At 41.0% G+C, this 23356-nt stretch overlaps 1 protein-coding gene across 1 annotated transcript in view; it reads right to left on the bottom strand.

Annotated features, from left to right (window-relative positions):
* Positions 1 to 595: 595 nt before the first annotated feature.
* Positions 596 to 23356, bottom strand: part of mxd4 (MAX dimerization protein 4) — a 35014-nt gene continuing 12253 nt past the window's right edge. Inside the window, exons 4-6 of the mRNA XM_041785072.1 lie at positions 9157 to 9271; positions 7093 to 7255; positions 596 to 4459 (exon numbers count right to left, since the gene is read on the bottom strand). Coding sequence (XP_041641006.1) covers positions 4299 to 4459; positions 7093 to 7255; positions 9157 to 9271 — 439 coding nt within the window. The 3' untranslated portion in view covers positions 596 to 4298. The remainder of the gene's footprint in view (positions 4460 to 7092; positions 7256 to 9156; positions 9272 to 23356) is intronic.

Here is a 23356-nt window from a genome sequence, read left to right as displayed (position 1 = left end):
TAAATCTCTGTGCAACGGCAACATGAAAGCAAATATCAAACCTTGTCTGCACTTGCTGTGAAGTCAACCCCTTTTTTAAATCTGACTATTAAACTACGCTTTGATCACAGCTCAATGAAGAGCTCTTTCAGCCTCCTGACATGAATGTTTACCTTTTTTTTCTGCAAAGACGGAGGAGGCAGTAGCATCTTGAGCTGCCTCTCTAAGGGATTTTACAAATAAAAGCATCTGTGACTGATAGAACAGTCGTCATTAATCGGTACAATCTTTAAAGAAAATAACTTTTTCCAAGGCACATCATGAAAAGAATTTCCATAAACACGGTCCATCCAGTAGCCAATCTAAATGTTTCCCAGCTCCCTCATGAGTCACTCCTTCTGAGTGCATGTGTGCTATGATCATTTTCAATGATGCCACTGAAAAATTATAATCTCATATCTGGCCCTCAGCTCATCCCATTCAGTCTGTCGCATTTTTTCGACCGGGAGGTTCTGTGCAAGAGAAAAACTCGATGCCAACCATGTGGTTTTACCAAAGTTGTTCATTTGACCAACAAACTAAGAAAGGACATTTTCGCTACAAACAGTCATGTACAAATTTTTTTTGACATGAATGTAAACTTGACAAAAAGAATTAAAAAAATCTCAATTTGTTTTGCCCTCCTGCAGTGTTTGGAGAGAGTGCAGATAGGAGGTAAAATTCATCAAAACAAAATAATATAGAGTTGGTCACCAAAATAATGCACCACAGAGTCGAAAGCAAAAAAAACACCTGCTTGTATTAAAACCCCTGCCCGCCCCCCACCCTCTCCCTCGGAAAGCACACAATGGTTATATTGCTGTGTCTTAAGAGGTCCCCTGATCGATGGGTAACACTATTTTTAACCGGGACGGACCACGGGGAGCGTGGAGGATAACACCTTAAGCTGCCATTGATTGGATTATTTTTATCGCTCCTGTCCCTGTGACTCCCGTTGAACAAACACAAATTCAACAAACAAAAGTAAAATGACAAAAAAAAAAAAAAAAAAGATAAACACGCTTCAAGCCCAGAAGATTTTCAGCCCTGTTGGTGACCATTCAGGGTGACTGGAAGCTGCCATGGGAGTTTACCAGTGTGTTTTTTTTAATCTGTGACAGAGGCGGCGTTGGCAGACGAGCAGGCATCAAGAGGGCGAAGATGAGGGGGGATGTTCAGTAGAGACTGAATGGGCTTCTTCTTTTGTCATGAAAAATGATCTCCACTCTTCTGAAAGTGTTTTGGCTTACCAGAAGACGCGAGGAGGGAGGATGAGGTTGCCAGGAGGAGAGGAGAGGAGTGTGACCTGAGTAGGGAGGAGGAGGAGGAGGAGAAGGAGGAGGAAGGAGGTCGAAGGCTCACCAAGGCACAGAATGACAGCAGGAGAGTCACCCATGGGAGAGGGGCCAGTGTATAAGCTCCCCTGCCCCCACTCTCCCTTCAACAAGCCTGGCCTCACATCTGTCTGTCTGTCTCTTATAATTATATTTATATATTTATATGTTTATATATAGATAGATAATCGCTCTTTTTTTGTCTTTTCATTACAAGAGAACATTTAGGAAAATATAATACAAAATTTAATACAAGAAATATAGACTACACTGGCTAATATCACTTTAAGTGACACATAGCTTTTTTTTCTGAATGCAAGTTTTTCATAGTTTTTCTTCGTTTTTTATTTTTTTGGTCAGACCGGCCGTCTTGGACTGGCCTTAGTTTTTAAGTGTTGGGACGCCAAGCTCTAAAGACTGCCACAAACCAAGTCCTAAAGATTATTTAAAGGTCAGAGAGCGACAGAAGCGCCTCCTCCGTCAATAGTGACTATTGTGCATAAGTTAGATGAAAGGAAAAAAGCTAATTGAGTTGCAGGAGAAAGCAAAAGTCAGAATAAAAGAGTTAATCTGAAAGTATTAGTTTGCTAATTTAGCTAAAATGAACAAATCATTAGAGCTGGCTTGTTTTTTTAATATTTTCCCCACATTTGCAGCTTTGACTTGTCAATCAGGATAAAAAAAACACACATTAATGAACGCTGAAAGAGTAAGAGAGCTGTAGAGAAATGTGAATATTGGGTGAATGGAGCAAAGAGGAGGAGCTGTTAGTGAAAAGAAAAAAGGAGCATTCCCCTTTTTCAGCAGGTCCACTCTCTTTAAGCACCCAGTCGCCATCTACAGGCTAAATGTCTCCCGAGACACCTCATGGTCCACCAGAATCCTTAGAGGAAGCACCCGCCTCTCTTTTTTTATTGCTACATCAATTCGCTACTGAGGAGAAAAACGCAAGATTTTCATCAATCTTTGAGGAACAGAGTGTTAATTCTGAGGCAACTCCTTTGATTTTCTTTTGTTATAGTAGTCCATCCACACCATAAGTGGGTATAGTGTAGTGGTCAGTAGTGTGGAGTAGTGGTTAGGTGACCCAACCAGAGGGAGACATGAGGGTTTGAACAGTATCTGTACATCTATATACATGCTCCACATACACTCTGCTACAGCTCTGTCACTTTTTCAGCTCAGACTTGGCAAAAAATCAGCCATACAGACTGGTGACACAAATATAAAACGTGGGATTTAAAGACAAAAACAAACAAACGTGTTTTGGGGAATTAGATTAAAATATTTCTATCAGTCTTGAATCTGATTGCTAAATATAAAGCTAGAGGAAACAGAAGCTAGCTTAGCTTAGCATAAAGACTAACAACAGAGGGAAACCGCTCGCCTAGAGCCTTTCTAACAGTAAATCTGCCTCATAATGATATATATATATATATATATATATATATATATATATATATGTGGGTGTGTGTATAACTGTTCTGACTATTCCCTGACCAGAAGCAGTGGAGTCAATGCAAACATCCCTTAAACCAACTAGTTTGTTTGTTTGTTTATTTGTCTTTTTAGCTCAGCAAACATGACATTACATGTCTATAAGTGCCAATCTGGTTGTTATTTAAGCCAAGATAGCCATTTCCCCCTTTATTTTAGTCCTATAAACAAGCTAAGCTAGCTGCAGCCATTTACAGCTAAATATTGAGAAAAAAGGAAGTTGTAAAGCTGGTAAATTATCATTTAAATTCAAGACTATTATTGGACGTTTTAGCACCAAATCATGTAATAAAGATTACTACATAGCTAAATTAGCTTTAGCAACATGAGCTGTATCTATGTTAGCTACGTAGCCATGTTATCTAAAGCTTCGGTACTTTTAGAAATGTGAGCTTTAGCAAGCATAGTAAAAGCTAATTTAGCTGCATATACATTGCTGCTTTGTGAGCTTAGCTTGAGCACTATTAGCCATGTAGCTCCATTATCTATGTAGCATAAGCTAATGGAGCTACGTAGGCTACACTGGCTGCGTTGGAATGTTTTTATGGAGTACAAGCTTTTTTCATGTGAGCAGACTGTTTATTTGGCTTTATGAAATTTTAGTTATTAGATTTTGCTGATCAGGTTTTTGACTTTTAACTTTGCTATCCTAACCTTTACCTTAACCCTTACTCTAACCCTAAATGGAAGTTTTATCCAGTTTTATTTTAAGGGCCATCAGAAAAAAACAGTCGGCAACCAGACCGTCTTGCTTATTTTCCTTATAAATTAATTTTAAGTAATACTTTTTAATGCTGAGGTTTAATACCTATATATAAATAGTAAACATTAACAAGACATGCTGAAGGAAGATTGAACCCTCTGCTGGTTAAAAAAAGTATTGCTATATTTTTTTGTCAGATCAATTACAATTGTTCATATTTTTTATTAACATTTGTACTGAGCCTTAAGCATATTGCATGGTATGGTTACATCCCTATCACATCGTGTAAATCTATAAAGGGGAAACACTGAATGTTAGAAAGCAAACTAGCACTCTCTCTCTCACGCACATTAAACCAAATCCTGATAAACAAGTCAAAGCTGTCGACCACACCACGTCTTTAAAAACCAAAAATTCTGCTCTGCTCTCTCTCTGAGCCTGCAGCAATACTTAGTCTGGGTTGTGAGGGCAGTGGGAGGGCAGGGCGTGTGAGGAGGGCCGGGTTCAGGCAGGATACAGTAGGGTGAGGTAGGGTCAGTGGTCGGGGGGACATCAGGAAGGCTCGAGTGGCATTTCAGCCCTATATGCTTCCTGAAAAACGAGACAGGGAAAAGAGTAAGAGGTTGGGGGTGTACTGCCGCTGTGGACTGGTCTCATGTAAGTAGTAGGCGGTCTTGGCGTTTTGCGAATGGTCGAGGGAGGGAGGGGGAGGACGCTGGTTGGTAGATGGATGGCCGCATGGCGTCTTAACAGTGGTGCGGCTGCAGTCTGTGGGAATGTGTGGCTGTGTAGCTGGTGTCGCTGGAGCTGCTCTGGAGGCTGTAGTGGTCCTCCTCCTCACCATCGCTGATGCTGTCTACGCTGTCCGCCTCGCCGGGAGTGAACTCCATGCCCTCGATGTCCACCTCTGTAAACCAAAGGAAAATACACAAAGGTTATTTTGGTACAGATCAAAAAACAGAAGAAAAAAGAGTTTATTTCCATCAGAGCGTAGGCAATATTTATTAGGCAGCCTGCTGCTGTGTCTGTGGATTAAACCAGGATTTAGACTGCCATTAACTCCAGCAAACAGACACATCTTTGTGCTCACACGGCTAATCCCCATCCATTGATAAACAACTGCATGTGTGTTTACCTCATCCTGCATTAGCCACTGTCCTAACCTGGCATTGCAGAGGAGTCTGTGATAGTGGGGAGCAACAGATAGCAGCTTTGAGCTCAGGCTAACGAGGAACTGATCAAACCACAGGGCACCAAAATCTTCATTCAAAGAGTAGAGTGAGACATAAGGAATTGTTTAATTGAAGGATCAGCCAAAATCTGCCTCCTTCTGAGAGAGCACTTAATAAATCTTTCTTCATTCATTGAGTTAAGGGAATCAGAATAACTGATTTGTTATTAAGCCAGTATTTGCAGATATACAGCTCCATGAAAATGTAATAGACCACTACAAATATAAATATTTTCTCTGGTTTACTTTTTATAGCTATGTGTTTAAGTGAAACTTAAACACCAACTTGGTTGAGATAAAAAAGGGAATTTTCAAGACAGCTAATGATATATATTTACTTTTAGTCAACAAATCCTCATTTTTAACTTCAATGGAATTCAGAAATCAATAGTTGGAGGAAATTTCCTAATGTCTAATCCATTATCTTTCTTTCCTCTTTACATGTTCTCAACCAGCCTTTAAAATGCTGTTGGCTTATAGCATTGTGGGCACAAAATTCAAGCAGCTGAACTTTTTTCAATGCTAGAACTGGAAGACTTTTTTACAGAGCTGTTTTGGCATGTATATGTTTTTCTACACAAACAAATAAGGAATCTTTTCTGCCCCTCAAAGCAGCAGCCTCTAGGTCAACAACCGGCCATTTACTACACGTCATTCCACTCTCTGATCCACATTTCTGTCTCTATCCACTGTCCTGTCCTCTCAAAAACAGCGTCGCCAGCTTGTACAAGTCTGTTAATGCAAACAACCACGACTTTGATGATCTGGAAATTTTGTTTTGGTCCACTAGAGTGTGCTCTGACTCCATATTTTACATCCTCTCAGCACTGTCAGCTGCAAACATTGCACAGCAAAGCAGCATTGTGCACTAGAAGTGTTTGATATTGTACAGAAATGTTGCATATTAGAGTCAAAATGGTTGATTCGTTGATATTTTTCATTGCTGTGCGTTATAAAACACACCATTTTTGATTATTTTTAAAGATTACGGGTATTGAAAATTAAAAAATATGGAGCAAGTCCTGCTAGCTAGTTTCCGTAGACAATTCAAGCTGAGAATTTCACACTAGACACACTTTAGATTTCCAGTCAAAAATCCTCCCAACTAATGGTCTATACCCAGTCGCTCCCTCTTCTCTGCCATTGCCAGCTCTGCTCTGCAGGCATTCTTGCTTTCAGCCCCATCACTACACCAGGTTCAACCTGTAGGTTCTGATGGGGGGCATTAAGATACAGTCTCATGCCAAAAACAAACTGTTCTGAGTGAGTGTCCTGGACTTAAAGTTACACATAATTCACCTAGCATTTGAACCAAAAGTTGCAGAGAGAGAGAGAGGGAGAGAGAGAGAGAGAGAGAGAGAGAGAGAGAGCGGAAACTGTCTAAACTGTACATTTAAATTAACATTGACAATTGATTGCATTTTTTGTGTTTTACAAACAAAAACCTGTCCAATATTGGGTGCACAGGGCTTCTGTTTTTGTTGTTGATACATCAAAACTCATAACAGCTTTGTTTTTTTACTTCGAATAATTTCCCAGTTTTAAATTCTGGTTTTGTGCTAACTCTATTGTTCAATAAAGCCTTTTGAGAACATCTGCTTTGACATATTGGTGCAAATTCCCTTACACTCTTAAAAGACCTGTGAACTTTCCCCCTCTTAAATCTGCATCAGCCTTAAAAATCCCATATCTGTCAGCTTAGTTTTCAAAACCTGCTGACTTTCTGACTGTCTAACAACCAAACTTAATAAAGAATTGAGGCTAGAGTTTCAAGAGAGCTGCATTCAAAGTTAGTCTCAGGCATTAGTAGTGTCCCTGATTCAGAGAGTAAACATTGTATTCTTTATCATGTTAACACTTGTCAGCCTGCAGGATCTGACATGAAATCACACAGCATCAGTAGCTAGAAAAGAAAGGGAGATTTCCTTATCAGCAAACTGAGGTTTTAACCTTTGACCCCTGCACACAGGACCAGGCCTAATCATCATGCAGCTTTTCACCTGGATCATTGTGAGGCTTCAGAGTGTATCTATTAAAGGAAAGCAAACAGCTCTGAATGTTTAAATTGTTACGGAAGAACTAATAGTGATGTGTTGAGCTCTTGTTTGTGAACTGATAAGGCTTCAGGATGTACGTGTCGTCTTCAGTGTCAGCATGCCTCAGTGGCCGTTGTTGTTTTGCATTAAATGTGGAAGCGAACTACATTTGATTTACATTATTGTCACAGTCACATCATCACCCCCGACCACAACAATGCTCGGGACTGTCCACAGGTTACAATCAAGCTTTACATTTCAAATTCAGCGTACCTTGCTCAGAGTCAGTGGAGATAGTGGAGCCCATGCTGTCGGTGCGGATGCGTTCAACTGATCCGGACACGGAGAGCTGCTCCAGACGACGTTTGAGGTAGCGGTGCTCTCTCTGCAGCTGCTCCTTCACATTTAAATTCTTCCTGTCCTGCTCCTCCAGCTTCTACAGGGACACATAAGACAGGAAATCTGTGTTAATGTTATCAGCAATAAATATCTTCATCTTTAGCCCTTTTTTGGCTGTAAATTGTCTTAACAATAAACTTTTATACTGTATAAACTTAATGTAACCTGACATGGCAGACAGAGTGTTTCATATATCCATGGCAACAGGATATATTTCACGTCCATCTGGGCAACACTCCAGATTTTGCACAAATGTACTAAGACAGATAAATGATTTGCAATGCCAATATGTATGGTGGAAATATCATCTATAAATATCTGCATAAATGTAAATATCTCCTGATATGGATATTTAACATGTCATATCATTCTCATACCGGTCACAAGCATTTCAGATTAGAGCTGCACGATGGACATGGAATCTAGTAAATCCATCTGCTTGTAAACAGCTCCCCCCTTTAGGTCACTTGAGAAAAGTTATTTATTTTTCTAGCTTGCAATGGGAGTAGAATAGAGCACTCTATGACCTTCTGGGGATTACGTGAAGAAGGCATACAATAACACCACATTAAAACGAGTTTGACATTCATATTAGAATAAAAGATTAGATGTTGCGCAGCAAATTTATATGGGCTAAAAACAGGAAGAAAAGAAGATAAAACATCAAAACAAAAGAGTCTTGCAACATAAAAGCTGCACATCTGATAAACATTCTAGTGTTTTTGCTTTGCAAAAAGGTAAGATAAGAGTCAAAGAGTCTAAAAGCATAAAAGCACATTTCAATATGTCTGTTTTAGAAATTTTCCACACAAGCAATTATCTCTTCATTGCATGATGTCGATATTAACAGCTTCATATATGCAGAATCACTTATAAAATCAATTCCAGAAGTAACTAAAAAGGCAGTATGAAACACAAATTATGCTCAACATGCAATAAGGAAGTGGCCCAATGACGGTGTGAGCTCTGTAGAGCAGAAAGTAAAAAGACAGAAATTCTTTAAACTCTTAACTCAACACAGGATCATATTTTTTCACTAGTTTGCGTGTGAAACTTTTCGGTGCTTAATCAAAGTAACTGCACGCATGTTCCCTAATGATACAAGAAAACTCGTCATTCTTGTCGAGAATTAGCTGGAGCGTAGAGGACATGCACGATAAACAGGAAATGAAGGGTTAAAACTCGCATACGTCTGGACTTTCCACAAACCACACTGCTGCTGCCTGTAAACAGCAAGTTCAGCACAGCATGTCCTAAAGTCAACTTCTACATGAAGTGCTCATCCTCAATATGGAAATATGTTCTGCAACTTCTCACATGTAAATGTTTTTTTAGTCTTTTTCTGCTACTGGCTGCTGCATACTTTGGTTTTAGTATCTTTACTTGCAAACTGCAGCAGTAAATGAGCCATGAAGAAGAAGTTAAACAAAACTAACAGTTATCTCATTTGCTGTATCTAACAATCAGCCACCAAATGCCCTGTGTATCCCACTTTGTTTAGTAATTTGTTCTTTTTTTCCACTCAGTTGTTGGAGATTTTTTTCAGGCAGGCTTTGAAATGCTCTGATAAAAAGATAAGACAACAATCTTACACTTACAGGAGGGAACAAACAGCTAGAAGAAAACAAGAGAGGAGACTTTTAGCTTGAGCTTCTTTACTTCAATCTCTATATCTAAAACCTATTTTGATTTTTAAATCTATTTGGGGGATTAAAATGCCTGAAAAGGCATTTATAATTCTTTTTCTGTTTCAAATCAGAGCCCAAAGTGATGTCTTAATATCGCTTTAAATTTCAGAAATGTCAAACCAACAAAATATGACAAATGTGCATCCTATAAATAAAAAAAAATAGCAGGCAGACCCGTACATATTCAGCATTTTTCTCAAATCTAACAAATGGTTGCTTGGATACTGTTCTTTTGTTGTTGTTGTTGTACCTTGATGTGCATCTTGGCCCTCTTCAGCAGGCTCAGTGTGGTGTGTCTCGTGCTGTCTGGACCTAAAGGCACCAGCTTCTTCAGCTGCTCCAGGTACAGCCGTAGTTTGGCACGTCTGCAAACACACAAACACCGGGTACGAGTCAGCAGACATCCAGCAGCAGCAGTAAAGTGAGCGGACTCACATGCACAAACAGACTGACAAGAGCTTATGTGAGCAAGATGCTGAAGGGCAGAAACAAATACTCTGAGTCGTGCACTCTGACTCTCGTGTGCAGGATAACGTGCTCAAGTGGTGAGGAAGGCAGCTAAATACTACAGATCAGATTGATGCTGTGCAGGTTTGGTTTCAGCTGTGACTTTGGGTTTGACCGTGAGACTCTGTGAGTTTAGACGGCTGAAGGATCTCACTGCTTTCACATCTTAAAGGCTTGCAGAGACTTAAAAATGCATGTGAGGATTTACATTCTGAAAGAAAAAAAACAACTGAGCCAAATGTTTGCCAATACTAACCATGCATAAAGACTACTTATTATTTCTTGTTCTGAAATAGTCTTGATCCCATGTGGTTGAACCTCACCAACCACTGAAGGTTAACCAGATGTTCAACAAGCCAATCTGCCAAAAATTCAGACAGATAGTCCAGAATAATTTCCTGGTCCAGATAAATGAATTAAAAACAGCATGTCTAAATTCATAAACAGACTAGAAATGTGCCGGTTTGTCCTCATACTTTGCAAAACTTCAACCTTAGCAAGTCTGATTTCCAGACAGAAATATCTCATTATACTCTTTCATTTATACGCTTCCTTCACCTTTTAAGTCCAGAACAACATGACTGAGATGAGATGTCGTGATCTAAATGAGTCCGTGCAGCTCATTTCCAGACACTTAATGAGTAAATTTGGTTTGTTTCATCTGCAAATATTTATCCAAAGCAATTCAGAACTTGCTAAAAGGCCAGATATCATCCTGATTACACCACAGTGGTGTTCAAGCATAGCACACACCTCTTACTGGGCTTTTTATGTAGGCATAACTATGGACAGTTAATGAAGGATCCTCTAGGCCAAGGGTCACCAACTATATTTATGCAAGGGCCAGCTTTTTCCTTGACAGACTTTCAAATGAACTTAAACATTTTGGCCTAATTAACAAATTATAGTCAAACATATCTAATTTTTCTTAAATTGTATGCAGTTTTTAGCCTTTAGCATTGAGACCACCTACACACTTTAGCCACAAGAGGGCGATTGAGATATTTTACCACATTTTTCTGCCACTGTTGTGCTGCCCATCACTAGGGTTGATACATCTTGATTGTTGGAAAATCTGTGTTTTTGGTGCTTGTTCTTATGCATGGATATTGCACTCTCAAAGACCCTGATGTGGAAAGTAGATGAGAAAAACAGCAGCTGATAGTTGGATGTATTTAAAACATACCAAACACTGAGTCATTCCTGGTAAAATTGTTCCTATCTCATTTGTTATTGGGGCTGTTTTAAAACTGTGGTATTAAAACAAAGATAACCTAAACACAACATCTTTATTTGTCCTCAAGTTTTTTGCATTTATTAAGCATCTATGGGTCGGATGAAAAGCTATGGTGGGCCTGATGTGGCCCTCGGGCCGCCAGCTGATGATCACTGCTCTAGGCCTTCAAGATGAGGCCTGCTATGTGCTCCTGCGTGACTTTTTCATTGCCTGCTCACCTCTAATTTTCAGGGTGTTGTTTGTATACGCAGATATGCATCAGTCCCTTGTTTATGGCTGTTTCTTCTGTTTTTTGTTTTTTTTTATATATATTAAGAATGTTATAATGAGTATTCTGCTAGCAGAGTATTACGGTGAAAATCTTGCTAAGCATGCTTAGGTTGTTCATATCACTGGCTGTTGGTTATTTAGTCAATAACAACATCTAACAGAGGTTTCTTGAATTGCATTTTTTGAGACAATTTATTGTACAGTGTTCCTGTACTGACAGTGACTATCTTCAATGACATTGTTTATCACGGGTATTCATTTATATCTTTTCTTTTGACACCACACATGTTAACAACAAAAAATCAAATAGAAAGAATGACGATAACTCTGCTTTTGTTCAGCAAGCAATCCTGAGTCAAGGATAATTTCTCTTATTATCATTTTTGCCAGAAATGCTGAAGTGTAGTGGTTCTCAACTGGTGGGTCAGGACCCAAAAGTGGGTCACAGAGATCTATTTAAAATAATCGAATTCAATTTTTTTCCCCCTAATATTGCGATTTAAATTTAATATGTGATTATCTTGAGTTCCTCAACAAATATTTTAGCCTATATATACCCACCTGTTGGGAACCTGTGTTTTAGGCTGTGCTTCATAGTACCATAGCTGTAAACATGGGACTACAGTATGAGGACTGTTCTCCAGTGAAACATGCAGACCACATCATAACTGTGGACTGTCTTAGTTGTGCATCACCATTGTCTGTCCTGCATAGCTGAATGGAAACCCTGCTGAGGAAGAGCACAGTCGCCGGGTCATTATTGACCAAAATGACGGCCTTGAGAAGTTTGAACTTAAGACGCACTGTGTCCCTGGAAAACCCTTCGTTCCTGCCAAAGCCCTGCAGGCCAACAACCCTGGATCCATGAGTAAACAGCTCCCTGGATGCACAATTCTGACGTTTAATTCAGAGATACTGAAGCCAAAGTAAATCTCTGACTTTGAATTGATATTGTGAGTTATATAAATGGACGGATTTTTTCACAACATTTTTCTATCAGCAGATTATGACCCCTGTCTGTCCTTGGTCCATTCAGATTTGTTCATAAAGACTTTTCAATCGTCCATTAGTCAAGCTTATCCATGAACTGTTTCTTTGTTCTGAGCTTGCCTTACCCCCCTTTTTCTCCCGTTCCTTTGGCTAACTCTGTCTGAACGGTAAACAAACTCCAACAATGCGAGGTCTCCATTGGCCATCGCTGCGACCACAATAAACCTAATCAGAGAAATGAAGCTCTCGAGGGTCGGCTCACAGGGGGGACACACTCTTTATGCACATACACACAGGCTTTCCCTATTTCGTTCTCTTTCAGGAAGGGCGTCGCCTGTTTTTCACATACAGTAAGACCCCTTACCAGCCTCGTCGTAGAGGTCTGACACAGATGGCCCTCAGGGTACCAAGACTGTCCCAGTCTAAACTTAAAAATACAAACTCCTGATATAGATATATATCTACATCCTTTATTTCTCAAGATTGGAGAGTATGCTTTTAACGAAGAACAGATGTTTTAGAAACATAAAAAAAAGATCAGCAAAAGCGCCCTCAAAGTACCTCTACCTCGCTACAGGTGCATACAGACGCTCCCAAAAAAAAACAGGGGCGTGTGAAAGTGCTCTCCTTCTTTTATTTCCTCCTCTCCCAGGGGGCAATTCCACCCCCCCACCCCCCATCCACTGAAACCCCTCCACCCCTCTGCTCCACCCTGCCAACACCAACACACCCTTGTCCCACTGGAAAACAAGTGTCTTCTGAGGACAGGGGCGGGGGCCCACCTCCAACCTGCCCCAGCCGAGCCACATGAAGCACTTGGAGTGCAGCCAGGGGAAGTAGGCAGGAAGGAGCTTGGGGTCTGCAGCAGAGGGGGGGCGAGGAGGTATTTTTTTTGGAAGGGAATGGGGGTCCGAGTTAGTGGATGACTTTCTCTGGGGTTGAAAAAAGGACTTCTTTGAGTGCAGTGTGCTCAGCTGCACTAGGCAGCGCTCCACACACACCATCCAAAAGGGTAACTTGAGCCAATGGGCAACCATCTTGCCCCCTGTTCTCCCCCTCCTCCTCCTCCTCTCTTGTAATGAAAAACAAAAACAAGGCGTTCCCCGAATACTCTCCCTGACGACCCCTTCCCCCACAAGAACACTTTAAACTGACTTACTGGTGTCAGGCCCCACCTGTGTGCTCATCACATATTATACCTGGCATGAAGAGGACAGAAATGTGCACCTTCACTGTAGATTTGATCGCATGAAGATAACATGAATGTGTGCACTGTGTGACACTAAAGCCCTCAGAAAAATCAGCTCTTTTCACTTTAACTTCAATCAAAAGCAGGCAATCTGCACACATCCAAAGCTCGATACACACATTTGCAATCTCTTCAGGTAGAGCTACATGTGTGAACACAAGCAGCAGAACTTTTCCTCCCATCATCTCAGAAAATTTTCCATGAGAAGTCCTGTTGGGCTGATGTGAGAATGCAGCTGGAAATTCTCTGGAAAATTACCAAAAAAAAGGCAGGCTCAATGACATTAATATCTTGTGACCAATTTTACCTCCATGCATGTAATGAAATAGCTTCATTACATTTTCTTTATTTCCCTGCTAACTTAGAAAACTTCATCTTATTAGAGGCCTGTGTGAACTCTGTAAGGTCCCAGGGTCATGACTTTGAATTTGTAATTTCTGATGGCTGTTAAAGAGAAATAGTCTGACTGACTGAGGTGGAAGTGAGTTTTAGATTTGGAGATTCACTGATTCTTGTAGCTCTTTCTGACCTCAAATTAAAACGATCTGTAATTTATTAATGTCAAAACTTTTGTCATGTTAATTATTACCTATTACAGGGCCCGGTGTGCCACACCTCACGACTGTAAAGGAGGAGGAGGGGGGCTGATTCAAGCTCAACACCTTTCAACACACGCGTGTCATTTAGCAGTCAAGGTCAGGCTCAATGGCATATCTTTTTTCTGGGTCGTTTCACCCCTAGTGATACACCCAGGGAATGCCGGTGGTTTCCGGGCTCTTGGGGCACCCACAACATGACCAGTGGCTTGTGGCAACCCTACTACCTGCCTGGATCTTACCCTAGGCCAGCTATTCCCAACCTTTTTGTCTTTAGGGCCCCCTACTTGTATCTAAGAAAAGCCCAGCACCCCCAGGACCCACTTGGGTTTTAATTGTCATTGACAAAATCCGAACATCATAGCCCTTCTTACTTCAAAGGTTCTTGCCAAAAGATCTATGCATAAACCATCAATTATTTAGTTCGCATATAAAAAATAAGAAATAAAGAGGATGTGTTAATTTTCAAGAAAAAATTAAGTTTATAAAGTTATAAAATTATGAGAAAAAATATTGTTTTATTTTATCAATTAATTCATTTTTATTTAACCCTAAAATTCATGTGTTTATATGAACAAAAACTAAGGATTTTTCATTAAAACTTAGGCTAGCCAACCACTGTGGGTTTTTTTGGGTTTCTCATAAATTTTTGACCTTATAATGCTGTATATTTATGAATTTAAAAACTTCAATCTTTTGACTCTATAAAGGCATGGTTGTAGGTTGTATTACTTCTTACACTCTAATTTTTTTATTTTTTATCTGACTTTTTTTAATCCCAGAAACTCTGAGATTGGTTTCTTGTAAATATATGACTTTATAATCTTAACATGTTTTTTTGTGTATGTTTCCTGTCATGATTTTAAAAATATACATACATATCTAATTTTGACAACATCAGATTAGATAGGGGCCTGAGTGCCCCCTGAGATCTTTGGCATCCCCCTTAGTGGTGCCTGGAACCACTGCCCTAGGCCATGCATACTCTTCATAACCACCCCTTACTCTGCTGTTGTATTTTTAAAAGATTATGTTCCCATGTCCTTGGTGATACACAAGGACATCCAGAGCATGGCCTTGGTTGTGTCAATCCTCCTTCTTGCCTCATGGTGCCCTCATCGCCACATCTTCACCTTACGTCATCCTCAAGTTTTGGCCCAAACATGCCTTAAAGTCCTGCACAATACTGTAATGTTAATACCGGGTCCTACACTTTAGAACATCAGATTTTCTTTTTTGACTGTTGCACCACTTTTTGTGCAACAGCCAGAAAGGAAAGGCTTGAAAGAATTCCTGATACACTGGACCAGAGCTGAATTTCATGATTTCAAGTACTGTTAATGAAATGTCAAACAATATAGGGCAGATATTTCTTGGCAATGAATGCCAAAATTTGATTATTTTTGGCACAAGGCAGTACATACTATGCCCGAGCATGTTTGACCCCCAAAGTCCAGTTTGTTTAACTAGCGTGAGAGCTCAAGCAAGGTAAACTTTCTTGGCCCTAGCTCAGAAGGAAGAGGAGGCTTTGGCATGGTATTCTGCGCCTGTACAAGCCCAGGTACACAATGTGGGCATGACATTCAGTCCATCAGTGCAACCGTTCCTCTCCACAATCATTTTAAACACTAGCAGTGAAGGGTGAACTGGAGAGGAGGGACAACGGTGCAGCATGGTATTTGGTTCCTGGTGCTGTTGTAAATTTGCCCTTAGAAAAGCGTTCAGTAAATAAATGCCTTGCAGCCTTGCACAATCTAGCAGCATGTTTCCCCACCACAAGGCACACTTACTTATTCACTATTTTTAAGAGCACAAAGCAGATCCAGAGCAGTGCTAGACCCTCCCTCACTCACGTTTTGTTATTTCTAAGCCAAGCCCTTGTCACGCAATGTTTATCAGATTGCCTGCTACAGCCATGCAAAGTGTGGCACCACATGAGTGTTGTATCAGTGAAGGAGAGCAGACATTTTGCACCGCCCAGACCACATGTTCCTGAATCACATTAAATTTTCCAATTTGTCTGGGATGAAAAAAAGTCTTTGATATCCTGATCATGAGTGGTGTCACTGTGAGGGTTTTGGTGTGGTGTCAAGTAAGGGATTTGTTTGTGTGAAGAAGTTTAAACTCAGGGAAAAAGTCGAGGTTTTGGGGGCACAAAATTCAGGGGATATGTGTTCAAATTGTATTTAAAGAAATTCCTAAAAGTCATGATGGGGTCACAGCTGCAGAAGTTTCAGACTTTCTAGAAACAAATCTGCTAAAGCTATACAAACATAAGCCTGTGATTTCCCTGTAGCTGAGGGTTTAATAGTAAATCTGTAATTAGATTTGCTCGTAAGACACATCTGCAGAGACATGATCACCTGACACTTCTCACGTGGAGAGTACCACGGGATGATTTGTGTCTGATCTGTGGCCTTCCTTCCCCCTCCCCTTCCTCTTCATCATTGCCAAAACAAAGCCGAGGCAGCGCAGGGAGAAAAAAAAGAACTCCAGTTCAGAAAGCAGCTGAAACTGGAGCAAGTTTTTTGAAACTGCTGACTTATGCTCCAAGGTTACCGGGTACACATCAGGCTTTTCTCACAGATGTGGTCACACTTTGAAGGAGAACAAGCCTTCCATGTCTTGTTCTGCAGCTCATGTTGGTGTGTCTGCAGCAAACAGAGGGTATTTTTGTATGCGGCACCATAGAAAAGTTTTCACAGTGTCCACATAATGGTTCGCACACACTGTCCCGGTGACAGCCGTGTCCCCTGGCTCTGTGATTGGAGATCTATCAGTACACAAAGAGCTGCAGGGCCTGAGAAGGCGAGCCAGTGCAAACAACGGGCCCTCAACCCCTCTCTCACTGCGCTGTTTAATGAGCTCGCTGCAGCCACTCGGCGCATTCCTCGGCCCGTACGCGCAGAACTGGACCCAGTGGCTTGTCTGGCAAGGAGCCAAAGCTGCTAAGCTAAGGTCAGAGGTCATCAGAAACACCGCTGCAGTGTTTCCTCTGGCTGCAGGAGCTGACTCGGTTTGTTCCCTGTTGTGCTTAAAGAAAAGAAAATGCAATACAGAGCCTCAGGTGTTTTGACTTCAGCCCACAGACATCGGTGTAGAGGAGTCGCAGACCGCTCTGCTTCAAAGCTCCTGTGAGAAACTTTTGGTTTGGCCCAGTTTTGGTGCACCCTGTTGACAAAGAGGTACCCCATCTCTTCACGGATCTCAATCTGTACATGTGGCGGCTGGCGTGTGGTACGGTAGCTGGATGCTAAGAGATAATGGAAAACAAGACTTACAGGCTAACCAAATTAGCAAAGTAATTTTAACATCCAGTTATACCATTTGTACTTGACAAACAACAACTAAGCACTCATACTTACAGGCAGACATTTCTTAATCGTGGTACCAAAACTTCTGACTTGTTACTCTGGTCTGGTCTGCTACTCTGGTCCATTTTAAATCTCTGATCCCCATGGCGCTGCATAATTTGCTCTTTATTTCTCAATTCAGGCAGGTGGTTTGTATTGCTTTATTTCTAGGCACAAAGCTTCAATCTCTTTACTTCAACAGTAGTTTAACCTTGTTGCCTTTGGACTGAGGACGCACATGGTTAGCTTTTGAACGATAAAAGCCCCAGGCCCTCTGTTTTCAGCACAAGAATGACTAGACAGTTAGCCTAATTCTTAATGTATTAAAGTGGTTCGGGTCCACAGTCCTTTCAAATGCTCTGTTACACAACCACCCTCCACTAGTAGGCACTGTAGCCTTAGTTGTTACTGTCATGCTGTTATGATGCTCTTTAACACAAAAGTAAACAACGGTATACTGATAACACTGATAGCATCTCATAGAACCTGCATGCTTTAGCACTATTCTGATCTAGAGAGCATTTAGTGCTGACTTTCACCATGTTTACCCCAGTCTCTTTTTTTGATATATATTTTGGGGCTTTTGGGGCTTTATTTTATAGAGGAGAACAGTGGATACAGTCAGAAATAGAGCTGAGAGATTGGGAGAGAGATGTGAGAAAGACCTCCTGCGCCCCACAATCCTATTTTTAATTTATGGTGCTCAATTTTGACTGTTTCGACTAAATGCATTTATAATCAGCTTTTAAACCAGTTTGAAATTATTTGCCAGGAAATATTACTTTTGCAAATCAAATGTGTGATGAACTGTGAATCCTTTATGTGCAAAATGTAAACAACTTTTTCTGCCTTTTTTAAACCTACCACCTAAAAATGTTTAACAGCATTTAAAAGTATATTGAAAAATGATCAATATTCTTGCTGATGGTTTGCTTTGCTTGTCTTGGTCTTGTGAATGCATCAGTGTTAATTTTAGCTATCTAAAAGAGCAGTTAAAAACCCTTCACAAGAGCTTTAAGCAGGCAAAAATGTTCATCTTAAATGTAGTGCATCAAAATGAGGGTTCGTCTTGTGACATCTTATAAATAAAGAGCATGTCAAGGGTGTTTTCATTGGCTTAAAGGATACTGCCATCTTCATACAGCTTGGATCTTATTCTAATAGGTGGGGCCATTGTTGTTTTAATCAGTAATTTTAAAATTACACTCATTTGATTTACAGCTGAGCTCCAGCTAAACATGCTGTGCATCATTATTATTATTATATAGGAATAACTGAGCTGAATCAGAATGTCTGTGCAGGATTTTATAACTTTTTAAGCTGACATCCAGTTTATTTAAATATTTTATAAAAGCCCATCTTAAATTTGAAATGATTTAACCATGTGTTGTGATATAAAGGGTCATAACTTCCTGTGTTGGTGAGATCTGAATAGAAATTATTGCCAAAATAAAAAAAAAAAACATGACTTGAGTGGTGAAAAAAACATTATTTCTGACCTATTTGTTCATCCTTGAGTTAAGAAAAACTCCTTTATCTAAAGCCCAAGTGTATCTCAACTTTTAAGGAACTTAGAAAAACATTTTCTAAAGCTTAAATTCAGAGCATCTGGCTCTCTTGTTTACATCAGGCTGTGTCGTGTGAAGTGAAAGTTTGGGGCTGCGTTGCATGCGTGTGGGTCAGCATGTTGAGGTGGTGGAATTTGAGGGTTGCCAGTGAAGTGGCTCCACATCTGGCTGGCAGGTTCCCAGGGAGTACGAGGCAGATGGAAGAACTGCTGAGGTGGTGAAGGACCCTTCCCAGGGGCCAGCCGGCAAACACACACACATGGGGCCTTTCAGCAGCCCCCCATCAGTCTCCCTGTCACCCCGCTGCCCTGCCCTCTACATGTTTACATTTAACAGCTCCGATGCCCTGTCTGTGAAAAACAAGAGGGTAGAAAAACAAGAAGCAGCTCATGTGAAAGTGGCAGAACGGTTCGCCACGCCGCTGTCCACAGCAAGGAGAGACAGATGAAAACCTGCATGTCTTTATTCAGGCTGATAAAAAATGTCAATCACTGGGGTTTATCTGTATTTGTTTTCTGTCACAGAGAAGCCACACCCGTCTTCTGTGTGCCCTGACAACTGCAAGGCGAGACAGACAAATACAAGTCCCCCATAAACAGGCTCTCCTGATGGCAGGAATATGAAGCTCACTCTCACATGACTCTGCTCTCACATGCAAGAAGCAAAAACAACCGCAACAGCAAGAGGGAGGTGCCCAGTTTCTTCACTACTCATAGAATTACACCAAAGAATAAGCGTGCATGCTTTACTGCTGATTGAAACACAGGAAACTGCAGAATTAGGCACTTTGTTGCTCACTCCTTGTAGTAGTATTTCCACAAAATGCTCAGGAATCTCCACTGCTGCAGGAATGCCTTACAATTAGGTTCATTTGATTTTTTTTTTCGTGTAGTAAAACAATCCCTCTGTGAGAGCACGGATCATTACAAAATCTCTTCCTTCTCACAGCCGGCTCACACACAAAACAGATGTCAGAGAGAAGTTAAAGAGCCGAGCGTGTGAGCAAACAGGAGAGTGGGGGTCGGACTAATGTAATGTCTCTGTGTGCATCTCTGAATCACTTCAACACAATGTCAAATGACAGACCTGGGCATTAATCACCTTCCGCTGCATGCAAGCACTGAAAAGTACATATGCAAATGTTGGACGGACTAGCAGAGACAAGTTCAGCCAGCTCAATAAACACATTCCCCTGACACAGGGAGGTTTTATAATGAATCCCTGTCAATGATTAACACACAGGAATCTGGTGGTGTGAGGGATGAATCCAACTTCCATGTTTGCTGACATGAAGCTTGGTTGTTTACTTCTTGAGGGAGGTTAAAGTGAAGCCGTGTGGGGTCCAATTTGAGGATCTGGACCAGGCTAAGAGGCCTTGAGATAAAAATCAGAGGGGTTGTGAAGTAAAGAACAAAAATGAGACACTGTTGATTTTGTCACTAAAAATGTTAGAGGAAGAAGAGACTAAGACTAGCTAAAAATAGATCTTTGGTGATGAAGTAAATTAGTGCCAAATTTAAACCATTGCTGTGACGCTTTGCTGTATGCTTCAAGTCATTGTCTTGCTGGTAAATAAAGCTTCTTCTAAGCCATAGTTCTCCAACCAAATAAGATTGTCCCCCAGGATTTTTCTATATTTTGCCACATTCATTTTACCCTCTATCTTTACAGCCTTTAAGGGCAAGCTGCTGAGAAGCATCCCCACAGCATGATGCTGCCACCACCGTGCTTCCACTGACCATGGAGTCTCCCATATGACATCTCTAGTCGAGTTTTAAGAAGTTTTCTTCAACAGTGTCTTTCTCTTTGCCACTCTCCCATAAAGCTTTGACTGGTGAAGAACCAAGGTAACAGTTGTTGTATTCAGAGTCTCTCCCATCTCAGCTGCTGAAGCTTGTAACTCCTTCAAAGAAGTCATAGGTGTCTTGATGGCCTCTCTCACTGGCCTCCTTTTTGCACGGTCACTCAGTTTGTGAGGATGGACTGATCTAGGCGGATTTACACATGTGCTATATTCCTTCCATTTGATGACAATGGATTTAACTGAACTCTGGGGGATGTTCAGTGCCTTGGATTTTTTTTTTGTATCCATCCCCTGACTTGTACTTTTCAACAACCTTTTCTCTGTTTTGCTTGGAGTGTTCTTTTGACTTCATGGTGTAATGGTAGCCAGGAATACTGATTAACTTGTGACTGGGCCTTCCAAACTCAGGTTTTCTTTCTACAATCACTTGAGACACATTCACTGCACTCAGGTGATCCTCATTTCAGTAATTGTTGGATTACTAGCACCACTTGGCTGACATCTGTCGAATTAGGTCAGTCACTAAAGGGGAGTGAAAATTTATGCAATCACTTTAGTATACTTTAGCATATTTTGTTTAATTGGCATTATTTTGTGAAAATCTGTTTTCACTTTGACATTAAAGAGGTTTTTGATGTTTTTTTGGTCCAAAAAGCCAAATTATATTGACCATGATTGATTTATAAAATCAATAAAAGGGTAAAACATCCAAAGGGGTGACTACTTTCATAGGCATTGTATGTCACACTGATTCCAACTACTTAAAAGGACACTTATTTTGCTTACAAATTATGATTTGGAAAATAAGTCATTCGCAAATCTTATACAGGCCTATATAATGTTAAACAACTATCAAAGTATAATCAAACGTCTGCTTTCAATTCTCTGTTCTCCAGCGGCGTGCAAGCATGCAGCTGCAGAGCCCTCTCCCCGGCCTGCTCGTTCTTTGACACACTCTCTCACCCTAAACTGCCTCTCTTACTTAACTCTACATTCCAGCGTATGTGTGCATACTCTGCTGACCTGAATTTCAGGCTGCCAGCTCCACATTCACACATATACATGCACACTCACAGCAGCCAAATCCTACACTGCCTTCCCCTTTCGGCAATGCTCGAAAATGTCTCAGCGTGCTTCTCTTCCTCAGGGCCTCCGAGACCAGACTGTGAACGCTTCCCTCACCTCCCCTTCCTCCTTGCTCTCCTTTTCCTCCTCCTGTTTTTTAAATGATTTTGTCCATGTCTTTCCCCCCCTGCCCTTAAAACCCAAAGCCATGCATGTACCTTGTTAAAGTGCATCCCTCACTGCTGTTTTTATGAGCATCAGCTGCTCTGCGGTGAGTTTACTGACACAGAAAGGTGGTGCAGCCTGCAGCAGAGACACCTGAGAGGGAGCAGGAACACTGAACTGTAGGTCCATGCTAGTCACATTCACACACTAAAGTATCTGTTGTGTCAGCAGACAAAAAGCCAGAGCATCGACACACAATCGTCTGGAGACAGTATATATGCACAAGCCTTTCTGTAAAAGCAGCCAGACGTGACCCAGCTGAGTTTCTTAAGTCTCAGTGACCTCAGGGTGCTGAAATTCCACATGTGACCTCGGCTCCTGACCTCCAGCTGGAGCAGCTTTCTTATTGTATGTCCCAACCAGACTCTGAGAAGTTACAACCCAGTCCGTCCTGAGGCTAAGGCCACTGACAGCAGTAAATGTAGAACAATCTGGACAGACCTGGCCTGTCCTGTGGTTTATAAAATGATAAGGAGAGGACTACTATCTGTTTACACCACACAAAAAATGGTTTATCTATGGAATCTACACTGGCTATGCGGCAGTGACCAATGCCAGTGTAAGCACTATATATTTGTCCTTGGTGTCTGCATTACTCTGCTAGCAATGGGACTTTTATGCCACATTTCTTTCTTGTTTGTGTACAAGAAGTCACGGGAACTGAAACCAAGCTTTACATGTTGGGGCTGGGGCTGATACATACTGATCAGTGGTCAGTTTTTCTTCAATTAAAAAAAAGACAAACAAGAAGACAGCACAGGAGATGGAAGGACATTGGCAAAGCAGCCAAGGTCAAATTCGACGGCATCTCTTTTGTCCCGCCCCTTTTCCACTCCTGGTGACACGCCCAGACACTGCTGGGAGTTTATGAGCCTTGGGACATCCACAGCACGACCAGGGGCAACCCTACTACCCACCTGGAAGGTACCCTTGGCCATGCCTATTCTTCACATTCACCCTTGACTCTGCCCAAAGGTGTAGACTTAGTTAGTTTTACAACAGGTTATTTTCCCATACCCCTGGTAATATGCAAGGACATCCAGAGCATGACCAGGGTTGTGTTAACCCCCTGTGTCTAATGGCGCCCTCAGGCAGACTTAATCACCATTACACACCTAACTGCCACCTCAATGTTTGACCCAAGCATGCCTAAAAGTTATGCACAGTACTGTATATAACCCAAGGTGTCACCGAAGATTTAAAAACTCTCAAAAGCACATTTGAGGTATTTTAAGAGTTTGCAAGGATCCTTAGGAATAGGGCTGGGCGATTATGGGAAAAATAAAATCACGATTAATTCAACTTTTTACCTCGATTATGATTAATGCACGATTATTCCACCCCCAAACTCTGACTCTGTTTGTTCTGTAAATATTTGCATAATAAATAATAATTGACACAGCAGGTTTTCATCAGTTAGAGGCTCTAAATGTTGGTTTCGATTATTTTTCGATTATTATCTATTGGAAATAGAGTTAGTTTTGACAGATATTTTAAATCAAGTCTTAGTCTTCATATTAAAATGTATTTTAGTTGAAGTCTCATTTTAATTTTTTTTTTTTACCTTTAGACTTAGAAAACTAAGA

The sequence above is a fragment of the Cheilinus undulatus genome, linkage group 4 (genome assembly GCF_018320785.1).
Source record: "Cheilinus undulatus linkage group 4, ASM1832078v1, whole genome shotgun sequence".
Lineage (NCBI taxonomy): Eukaryota > Metazoa > Chordata > Actinopteri > Labriformes > Labridae > Cheilinus > Cheilinus undulatus.
The sequence above is the reverse complement of the archived record's forward strand: the minus strand, read 5'-3'. Positions and strand labels throughout refer to the sequence as shown.